Source organism: Saimiri boliviensis, chromosome 2 (assembly GCF_048565385.1).
Source record: "Saimiri boliviensis isolate mSaiBol1 chromosome 2, mSaiBol1.pri, whole genome shotgun sequence".
Classification (NCBI taxonomy): Eukaryota; Metazoa; Chordata; class Mammalia; order Primates; family Cebidae; genus Saimiri; species Saimiri boliviensis.
The window spans coordinates 89,809,045-89,820,177 of NC_133450.1; the positions used below are offsets into that span (position 1 = coordinate 89,809,045).

Sequence of the window (11,133 nt, forward strand, 5' to 3'; positions counted from 1 at the left end):
CAAGGCTTGGTCCAAGGCCCTCTACTCAGCTCACTTTATCCCATCTCTTCCTGTCTTCATCAAACACTCAATTTGGATAATATTTATTGAGTGTCTACTATATGCCAGATACTGTTGTAGGTACTGGAAACAGAACAGTGACTAGGCGGACAAAGACTCCTTTATAAAGCCTGCATTCTCATGGAAGAGAAGATGAGCAAACAACCACCAAGTGAATTCATAACATGATGTCAGGTAATGGTATTGCTATTAAAAAAACAAAGCTGTGTAAGCAGATAATGATGATGGTGCTATTTTTAAACACGACGTCTAGCAAAGGACTCTCTGAGGAGGTGACACATCTAGGGAAAGTGGACTGTGAGAAACAGGAGTGAAGGACGACTCCTGGTACTTGATTGGAGAGACAGGAAGAATGATGGTGTCTTTTATTAGATAAGGAAGATAGATGATTTAGGAGAGCAAAACCAAGAACTCTGTTCTCAACATGAAGGGGTTATATGGATACATTAAGAGGTTATTTAGATACATTGTTTCTTTTGTGCATGATTCCCTTTGCAAGTCTCAAGGATGCTCCCTGAGGACCAGGCTTCTGAGAGGGTCTCACCTGCCACTTCCTAGACCAGATAGCTTCTATCACCCTCACCAGTTTACAATTGTCCATAATCTCTATAGCTACCGTTATCTATAATAATAAAATATGGTTATTTGTTTGGCTGTTTACTTGTCTGTCTTGTTCATAGCTGCATCCTCAGGGCTTTTTACTTGTGTCTGTCACAGAATGAGGGCTTAGTGAATAATGGTTGAGTGAACAAGGGTGGGTCAGTCCTCTGGAGAAGTCAGAACACTTGGTTCTAGTTTGAATTCAGCTATGCACATAAGCCTATAGCTTTGGGCAAGTCATCTCTACGGTGTTTTCTCAATTTCAGAAGTAGTTTGATGGGATTATTTTTAAAGGCTAATTTGTCCACTTTGAAATAACATTTAAAATCCAGAATTGTTATTTAGTCTGACCAGACCTCATTTTTATAACAACAATGCAGAAGGAATTTCTGACAGAGAATGAGTGCAAACTATTGCGTATGGGAAAATTTACCATGGGGATATTGAAGGTTCTGCATTCCCACTCCTGGCCCTTCTAAGTCCTCAGTCTCCGGTAGCCATACATTTGCCAGGCTCACTCGAGGAGCAGGAGAAAACAGCTGGAAAGAAAGGAGACGTGAAGGAGATCATTCTCTGGAACATTACTGAGCACCTATCAACCAGTACAGTGAAAGCCTTTTCAGATTTTCTATTATAGTTCACATGTATCCAAGGGTAACTTGGATATTAAGGCATATCTTCACAAAACCCTGTGAGGTAGCCATCACTCCCTTTTCACTGATGGAGAAAATGAGGCTCAGGGAGATGAACTGATTTGCTCTACTCTAGACAAGTGGCAGAAAAAAAATGAACTCTGTATCTGTCTCCCACACCACTGTGCTTTGCTCTGTAAGGTGGATTCCTGCAGCCCAGGGAAAATTCTCTTGGGCATAGTCAGTTTCCAGTGGATTCAGATATATTTGTTGAATTAACAAATGAAAATCAATTGGATTTAAAAAAAAAAAAAACACTCTCTAGAACCCAGTGTTCAAGAAACTGACAATTTACTTTCTAGTTAATCTAGGAAATCCTACTGCAAAGCTAATTACTGTGTAATTAGATACACAGTTAGGTGAGACTAATGCCACAAAAAAATACCACCTTGTTTACAGAGGCAGGAAAGATTTCTTTTCTGAAATAAGAGCTCCTAGGTAAGGAAGAGAGAGACGCCAGGAAAAGCCATTCCCTACATAACCATCTATTGGAAGGTCCTCCATTTCCCTTGCTTTTTCTTCAGCAATTTTTGAAAAAATCACTTCGTTAAGAAAGCTCTTTCTACAATGAAAGGAATTTTCTTCCCACAAAGGTATCCATCCTTATACTAGAAGATGTGAAAGACACATAGGTAATACCCTATGTGCACATCAGACCTCACTGTGCACACACAAATGAGGATATTACCTATGCCGCCGCATCGATATGTAAAGCTGTGAATATGAATCGTAGCGTTAGGCATGACTCTGAATAACTTGTTTTATTTGGGGGGGGGGGAAGGTTAACATTAATAGAAAGCCAGAGGAATGAAAAACAATGCAGATGGGTGTACTTCTTTTCTCTCCCAGTCCCACGCCAACCCCTTTTTCCTTGGAATGCAAAAATGATCTGAAAAGAAGAGTGGGAGTCCTGTGAATAGAGCAGGAACCTTCTTTTTCTTCTCCACCAATAAAGGATGACAAATGTGTACAGTGAGAAACTAAAACGTCAATAAAGCAATATCATAAATAGAAAAATAAATAACGTTTATTTTATTCAAGGCGGCTGTCAGTGTCGGGAGCGCCAGGGGGAAGGCCGGGCCCACAGGGCAGCAGGAGGGCGCCCAGCGGCAGCTCGCCCTGGCCCAGCAGGCGGCCCCGCTCCCAGCCGCGGCGCTCGTTGCGAGCCTTGACGCGAACCGCCAGGCTGCGCACCTCGTCCTCCGAGAGGCCGTCGAAGCAGAAGTCCTGGTCCAGGGCGGCCTTGCGGCTGCGCCCCACGACGGCGCTGCATTGCCGGCGCGCGGTGCCCGGCGGCCGTAGCACGAGGCTGAGGCGGCAGCGGAGCGCGCGGGGCACAGGGGTGCCTCCGGCCAGGCCCTCGGCGCGGAGCAGCCGGAGGCGGAGGCGCCCGGTTCCCGGACAGTACTCGGCGGCCAGGCGCAGGGCGTGGCCGGCGCGGCCCAGAGCCACGGTGCCCTCGGCCTCTAGGCGCTCGGGAAGCGCGGCCCGGGCCGACGGGGGGCTCGCGGAGGGGGCCCGGGCCGGGGACTGGGAGCCTGCGCGGCGCTCCTCAGCCTCGTTCCCGCTGGAGACGGAGCGGGCGCGGGCCCGGCGGCGACTCCTTCCAGCCCGCAGCGCGCGGCTCAGCAGCCCGTTGGGGGCGCGCAGGAGGCGGCAGCCGCGGAGCCGCGGGGCAAGAGCGTCCTGGGGCGGGCGGGGACCACCGGGGGCCGCCGGAGTGGCCGGCAGCGGAGCTCGCTGGCCTCGCAGTGTCCCCAGGGGGGCGTCCGGGCCGCCGCCGCCGCCGCCGCCGTAGGTGTGGGCCCGGGGCCGGGGCGCGGGCGGGCCCCCGAGCAGGAGCGACTCCTTGCGGCGCGTGTGCGGGCTCTCCAGCAGCGCGCAGAAGCCGTAGGCGGTGCGCACACGCGGCAGATGCGGGAGCGACAGCGCAGCCTGCGAGGAGGGGTCCCAGTCCGTGTGTCTGGCGACCTCATCTGCCGCGCGAGGCCACAGGTCGGGTTCGGCGGCGCAGCGCCTGGGCAGGACCGCGGCCCGGGGCGCAGAGTCGAGCGCGCAAGGCGGCGGTAGCCGCGGCGGAATGCAGAATTCGGGGATGCGATGCGGCGTGAGCACTCTGGCGAAGGCGGGCTCCGGCGCCGAGCTGCCTGCGGCCGAGGAGCAGAGTTTCTCGAGGAGCCGCATCCTTGGAGGCTGGGACTGGGAGTGGCGGGAAGAAGTGCGCCTGCGGGGGAGAGAAGCTGCTGAGTTTGGGCACCTGGAGCTGCTGGAACCTCTCGACGCGGCTGGATCCCTCCTCTGGACCCTGTTAAGGTCCCGACGTGTTTAAGACCCTGGAGTAGTTCCAGCCTTGCTCCCCGGCACCCACAAATCAGCCCCGCTTCTGTTCTTTGGTACTAAATAAACGAGTAAGTAGAAATCAGACCTTTCTCTCTTCTTCAGTGTTCCCGGATCTTTTTGCAAGCTCAGTGCCAATAGCTCCTAGCCCGCTGCTGGGGCACCAGCTTCAGTACTGCGGCCGGGAGAGTGGCGCTCCCCTCTTATGCCATAGGCTGAGTCCCGCCCACCCGCCGCGGCCCAATCCCAGAGGCGCTGCACAGCCCGCCTTCCCGCCACCCTCTCCCACGACGCCGGGGACTCTGCACTGGGCGCTCAGGTTTGCGCGAAGCTGTCGCGGGAGCGGGAACCTCTTGGTCAGCTCTGACCTGCATATGCAGTGAGTGCGTGGAGCCTTAGACAAGGCCTGGGAAAGGCTGCAGGTGAAGAGAGGGTGCCCTGTCGTCCTGCCAAGGAAAAATTGACTGCTGAAAATGTTTACGGCTTCTTGGAGAAGGTGAAGCAGGATGAGGAAACAGGAAGTTAATTTGGCTAGTAGATAAACCGTCACTCACCCTGCATGTGACCTGCACGTCCTGGGAGCTTCTGTTTTCCTGTCCCCACGCACTCGCAATGTGCAGACCAATATGGTTTCCAAGTATTCATATACTGTGGTTTTTTTAATAGCATAGGCCCTGGCTCAGTCCATGCCCTAAGTATTGGTGAAATGGGTAAATGAATCTTTGAGAAAATTTCGGATCGCTTCTCGGCCTTTTGGCTAAGATCAAGTGGAGAGAACTTCTGAATGGCTGCTGGCTCTGCCTGTCATCTTGATAGTCACAAAACATGGGGCTTCTGGCTCGTGCCCTAAAATAACACTTGATGTTTTTAAAGCTACCCTTTTTCTTTTTGCTCTAGCATGGAGGTATCCAGTTAGAGAGCATCTTCCAGAAATCTGGATTCCTTCTTTCCACCCCTGACCTTCATTTTCTGAGATGAGAAGACTGAAATCCCAGAGGGACCTGAGGAAATTCCAGAAAGGTTAAAAAGAGCCAGTTAATGGTAGAAGCTGGAGCTAGCAATTTCCTGTTTCTGTGGCTTTGCAGGTCATGCTTCCTGTGATCTGAAATGCTTTTTCTCTGCTTTTTCTTTATATAAGAACTCCTGCTTATTTTCTGTAATTCAGCCCACACATCATCCCTTTCAGGTGGCTTCACCCAACTCCCCTGCTCCAGTTCCTCAGCCCCTGCTCATTTCCTTCCTACATTTTCTTGGGGCCACCATTGTTGCAGTTCACATGCTGCTTTGGAATTTTTGGTTTACAGTTTTATCTCCCCTCATAGACTTGTGGGTTTTCAGTGGGCAAGGACTGGGGCAGCTCAACCAGAGAGGGATTTCAGGAGTCTATTATGAATATATGAAAAATAAAAGTCCGAAGATCCAGAACTGAGACTGCCTCCATCTCAGTTGCCTTATTCAGGGTATAAGCCTGCCTGTCTTATTCATCTCCTGTGTAATTCTAGCACCCAAGATACAATGCCAAGCAGATAGTAAGGGCTTAGTAAATATTTGATGAGTTGTATTAAATTGATACTGATCTGCAGGTCTCATGACTGTCAGATGCTTTCAACCACATATGTAATTTGATTTCTTTCTCACAAAAAACCAATAAGGAAAACATTGTTTCTGTTTCCCATATGAAAAACTGAGAGACTTGTCTGGCGTCATTCAAGCTATGATCATAGCCTACATAGCCTGACTCCTAGCTTTGTTCTTCTTGTTGTTGTTTTTGAGACAGTCTCACTCTGTTGCCAAGGCTGGAGTGCAGTGGTGTGATCTTGGCTCACTGCAACCTTTGCCTCCTGGGTTCAAGCAGTTCTCTGCCTCAGCCTCCCAAGTAACTGGGATTACAGGCGCCCAGCACCACGCCCAACTAATTTTTTTTTTTTTTAATAGAGATGGGGTTTCACCATCTTGGCCCGGCTGGTCTTGAACTCCTGACTTTGTGATCCACCTGCCTTATCCTCCCAAAGTGCTGGGATTACAGGCATGAGCCATCACACCCAGCCAAGTCCTAGCATTTTGGCTAATTTCTTCTAATTCATTTCCTTCTGTCTTCTTTTCTTCCATCCTTCCTCCAGTTCACTGAATTTACTGTGTATCAGACACTGTGTGATTTGTATCACCCTTTACAAAACAGTCTGCCTAAGCAGTTAGACAAACAGTCTGCCTAAGCAGTTAGAAGTTTAGCTACTTGGGAATAGTGCCTGGGTCAATTTCTGAACGAAAAGACAGAACACGCTGTTTCTGGTTTCACTAGTTAAAGGTTTTGTGATAATGGCCGTATTCATTCCCTAGGGCTTCTGCAGCAGAATACCACAAACCGAGCAGCTTCCAATAACAGATCTTTATGGTCTCACAACTATGGAGCCACAAGTCCGAAATGAAGGTGTTGGCAGGGCCATGCCCCACTTGAAGCCTGTAGGGGAGCATCCTTCCTCTCCTCTTCCTAGCTTCTGGTGGTTTGCTGGCAATCCTTGGCCTTTCCTGGCTTGCAGCTGCAGGATTGCAAACTCTGCCGGCACGCTGTGTTCTCCCCTCCTGTGTCTGCATCTCTGGATCCCGTAAGGACATAAGTGATACTGGATCAAAGGCCCACCCTACTTCAGTATGACCTCATCTTAACTCATAACCTCTGCAAAGACCCCGTCTTCCAGTAACATCACATCTTGTGGCACTGAGGATTATGTCTTCAGCATGTCTTTTGGGGAGACACAATTCAACCCATAAAAATGGCTCAGTCACATCTTCTCTGATCCATCTTTCGGCAATGGCTTTCCCACCCAACTCTAGGGTGGACAGGGGCAACTTCAGGAGCTAAACAAGGAAAAAAGGAGTCCTCAGAAAAATTAAGCCATCTATCCCCAGCACAGGAACCAGAGGGCACTTCCCTACCTCTGTGTCTGGGATGAGAATATTAACATCGTTTCCTCCCCTGAGGAAACAGAAAAGTAGCCAGCTCAGTTAGGGTTGTCACCTTCCTGAGGTTGCTCCACATTGGCTCACAGCCAACAGCTGCTGCTTAAGAAATAAAATCCCCTCATCATAAATAAGGAAATTGCTGAATAAGACTGGAATTTCAAGAGAGGAAATAGGTTATACTCATTTTCCCACTCCGTAACAAAGAGGACACGGGTGGCTTCATGGAGAGGCTGCACACCAAATGTGTCAGTACTAAGAGTGGCAGTGAGGGTCCCAGGCCAGCACAGCATGAAGGGCACCACAAGAAATGCCCACCTATAAGACCGCTGAAGCTGGGCAGCACCTATCCACCTCCCCACCCACTTTTTCTCAGATCACAGGCCTGGGATCTCGGTACAGTCCCAGATGCCTGGGTCTCCTTCCTCATAACTATATACTAAGTTAACTTTAAAATTTTGCCCAGCTCTTGTTTTTTTTCTTTAACTGGAATACTAAAGAGATATAATGATCTATTTCAAACAAAGCTATTTGTCTTAGTATTAAAAAAAAAAAAAAAAAAAAAAAAAAAAAAAAAAAAAAAAAAACAGGGTTGAAAACAAGCTCAGGGTCTACCCCTATCAGAATAGTCAAACCACCAGAATTCATGCATGCTCTGGTATAATCTTCAACTGATTAAAAATTTGAAGTCACACATACTAATTTTAAAAAGCCAATTCCAACACATGCTAAGAGGGAAAAGATGCAGCTTTTCTGCTCTAGCTCTGCTGTGGTTTGATTCTTCGTCCCTTGCAAAACTCATGTTGAAATTTCATTCCCAGTGTGACAGTATTGAGAGGTTAGGCCTTTTAAGAGGTGATTGGATTGTAAGGGTTCTGACCACGTGAAGGAATTGATCCATTCATGGACTAATGGGCTATCATAGAGTAGGATAATGGCTCTATGAAGAAAGGGAGAGAGATCTGAGCTAGCACACTTAGAAAGTTTGCTATATGATACCCTGGGCCACAGTAAGAAGGCCCTCACTAGATGCAGCCCCTCAACCCTGGGCCTCTCTTAGCCTCCTTAACTGTAAGAAATATGTTCGTGTATATATATATATATATATATATATTACCCAATTTGGGGTATTCTTTTGTAAGCAACAGAAAACTAAGATAACCTCTATATATTTTTTTATGTAGCAGTATCCCATTTCTTTCTTTTTTTTTTCTTTTTTCTGAGATGGAGTCTTGCTCTGTTGCCAGGCTGGAGTGCAGTGGCGCAGTCTCAGCTCACTGCAACCTCCGCCTCCCAGGTTCAAGTGATCCTTCCGCCTTAGTCTCCTGAGTAGCTGGGACTACAGGCGCGTGCCACCACGCCCTGCTAATTTTTGTATCTTTAGTAGAGATGGGGTTTCACCATGTTGGTCAGGATGACCTCATGATCCGCCGGCCTCGGCCTCCCCAAGTGCTGGAATTACAGGCATGAGCCACTACTCCCAGCCTTATTTTTTTTTTGTAAATGACCATGTAAATGAATAGAAGACCTGAGAAAGGTTCACCTTTCTGAAGATACAGCTATGAGTGTGCCAGTAGTATTAGGGTAATCTTTTATCTGTATTGCCAGAATCTTTCAAAAGGACAAATTCATGTATATTTTGTATTATTATTTAAGTCTGTGGTCTGCAACACAGAATATAAAGCTGCTTCATACCTTCTGTGTGTGCAAGGCACAGAGCAGGATTCTGAAGAGAAAGTCTGCCATTCCCTGCTTGTCAAGCCTCCTCTCCAAGCCTGTGATCACCCTCCTTTTTAGCAGCATTCTGAAAATCCCCTGCTGGGATGGTCTATCTTGGAGAGACTGTCATCAACTACTACAAATTTATTGCTACCTTTCTCCTATTAGAATTTATCTGCCCCATTCTCTTTTTGTTTGTCTTGCTTTCTTTCCCCGACAGTGAAAATGATATGAAGTGTAATTAAGTGCTATTTCCAAAGGCCTCTAAAAATAAAGCATAAAGCAACCAATAACATCATATGAGAATAAATCAACAAGTTGATAAGTCATTTTCTGCTAAAAAATATGAACTGGCTCAATGTACATAAAAATCAGATGTAACAGAGTATCTGTTTTGGGTTGCTTCAGATGTGAGATACAGGTGATGCTCCAGAAGCCAACAGCATCCCCAAACACCCCAAAACACAGGCATGGAAGATGTCTCCATACTTTTTCTCTGCTGTGCTGACAGTCCCCTTAGACTTATTTGTATATTGAGGTGTTCTAAGGACAGTATCTTCTTGAAGTGGCCAAACCACAGGATTGGGGAGGTATGAAGCATTTGCTCCTGAGATGACTGGAAGGTCCAGAACTCTGAGTATAGGCAAGACCACTGACATCTTTGGCCCATGAGAGTCAATCAGTCCTGGCAAGTCACTTCATGTGTGGGCAGAGGTTATGTCTCTGGTCCAGCAGAGCCCCTAATGCCAACTCCTCGGATGCACTGTCCGTCCTCCTCACTCTGTCATACTCCTTTGTCATTCTTCCTATAAGCTTGAAACCTACCTACTATTTCAATGTCAGACTGTCCTTTCCACAATGTATATTCTTGGTGACTTTGTTGAAAATGAATTGGCTGTAAGTGTGTGGACTTATTTCTGGGTTCTCTATTCTGTTCTATTGGTCTATGAGTCCATTTTTATGTGCCATGCCATTTTGGTTATTGTAGCTTTGCAGTATAATTTGAGATCAGGTAATGTGATGCTTCCAATTTTGTCATTTTGGCTCAGGATTGATTTAGCTATCTGGTGTCTTTTGTGTTTCTATTTTAGGATTGGAACAATTTTAAGATTTTTTTTCTAAAATAGAATTACTTTTACAAAAAAGTAATTTTTGTTTCCCTTTTGCTATGAACCAGTTGCCTCAATCCTTGTTCTTACCTCCTGGGTCCAATAACCTAGCTCAACCTAGCTACTAATTGTTGACTTCCTTAGCAGATGATAGTTTAGGATTGGTAAACACGACGAAGCCAGGGTCTTGAAACAAGTCTTGGTAAGTAAACTGTTGTCTGATAAGCCCTTTGCTCAGCTAAGTAGACTACTGCCTCCAATAAGTTGATTGTGAGGAATTTCCCGTAGCAAACAAACTTAGCCCAGTCCCATCAGTTCCCCACATTAAAGCCCTATAAATACCCAACGTCTGACTTCCTCCTCCTAAGACACTTGCTAACCTTGTCAAAGTAGAGTTCTCCCCCACTGCAGCAAATTTTTTAGAAATTTAGATTTTCCTAATGATAAGTTGCCTGGTGATATTATCAATTCATTTCTAAGCAGCTCAGCTCTCAGTGGGAAAAAAACAAAAACAACAACTCTGTTGATTTGCTGACCATCAATTTCTTGCCACAGGCCGGGGCTGGCAACTCTCTTCCTCCTTAACTACACCACGTACAGCATTTCGTTTCTGTCTTTACTCTGACTGCCCAGCACAGCCCTAGAGCAGAACACACACAGCATTTCTGGCCAGCCCAGACTACAGGTGCCTGAAAATCTGGGAAAGATCACAAAGGTAAGGGTCTCCTCCAGCAGCCGCAGCCACAGCACCACATGAGGAAGCCCCTCTGGCACCTGACTGAAGAGCTGTGCTTTTGCCCTGCCCATGCTCTAAGCATAATTTAATGTTAAATTAATTGTGAAAAGAACACTTTTCAACTAATTCACTGTTCACTATGAATCTCCTCTCCCCTGCCTTTGAAGCTCTCTCTGGATCTGGTTCAGGCCAATGGCTCCTCATACCACAAACAGATTAATGTTTCTTAATTGATTCTTCTGCTTCTTCCTCCACAATTAACTGATGATTTTTTTTTTAAAGTAACTTTCCCCTCAAGCCATTGTCCTAGTAAAATGTGGATAGGAAGCACCACCCAGAAATAAACACCTCATGCTTTTCTTAGCCTCAAAGTCTCCTGTTACCAGTGTTTGTCCAATGTTTAAGCAGGGGTTCCCGGGCTCTTAGTCAGGGGTTCTCTAACTTCCAGGCAGGGTCTTCCCCAGCCTCTCCGCAAAGGTGCCAGAGCTTCAGCTCAGGGATTTCCTTAGGGACTTCTTGCGTTGCAGCCACTTGTGGATTAGGGAAATGCCCAAGTGACACATTCAGCTGCTGCTTTTCTCCAGTAGCCAGCTGGGTTAATTCTTTCCCAAAAGCATTTAAGGGACTCTAACATGTGCCAAGTACCCTGTTAGCCAGTCAAAAATGTATGAGACTTTGATGTCAGTCCCTAAACACCTGAGAGTCCAATCTAGCGGGTGTGTCTCCTTTAAGAGTTGGTTTATTACACATAGGCCTGTAGTCAGTTCTCAGGTAGTTCAAAGCCTGGCTCATGACATCCTATCAGACCCAAGAATTCAGTATTACATGCTGAGCTATAGGGTCTGGGGCAGGTCCTAGCAGAGTCTCTGGCAGTAGTCCTATTCCACGTCCTTTCACAGCGCTGGTTCAACCTCCTGGGGAG

The 11,133-nt window shown here is 47.1% G+C and overlaps 1 protein-coding gene across 1 annotated transcript; it reads right to left on the reverse strand.

The window, feature by feature from the left end:
* Positions 1-2,004: 2,004 nt before the first annotated feature.
* On the reverse strand, positions 2,005-3,902 carry C2CD4B (C2 calcium dependent domain containing 4B). The gene is made up of 2 exons (XM_039469113.2): positions 3,778-3,902; positions 2,005-3,576 (listed from the first exon to the last, which is right to left on the reverse strand). Exon 2 carries the CDS (start codon positions 3,534-3,536, stop codon positions 2,385-2,387), a length of 1,152 nt encoding a protein of 383 aa, XP_039325047.1. The 5' UTR covers positions 3,537-3,576; positions 3,778-3,902; the 3' UTR covers positions 2,005-2,384.
* Positions 3,903-11,133: the final 7,231 nt, after the last annotated feature.

What these genes read in the sequence shown, in the direction of transcription:
- C2CD4B (XM_039469113.2), bottom strand. Translation starts at nt 3,536, where the DNA reads ATGCGGCTCCTCGAGAAACTCTGCTCCTCGGCCGCAGGCAGCTCGGCG.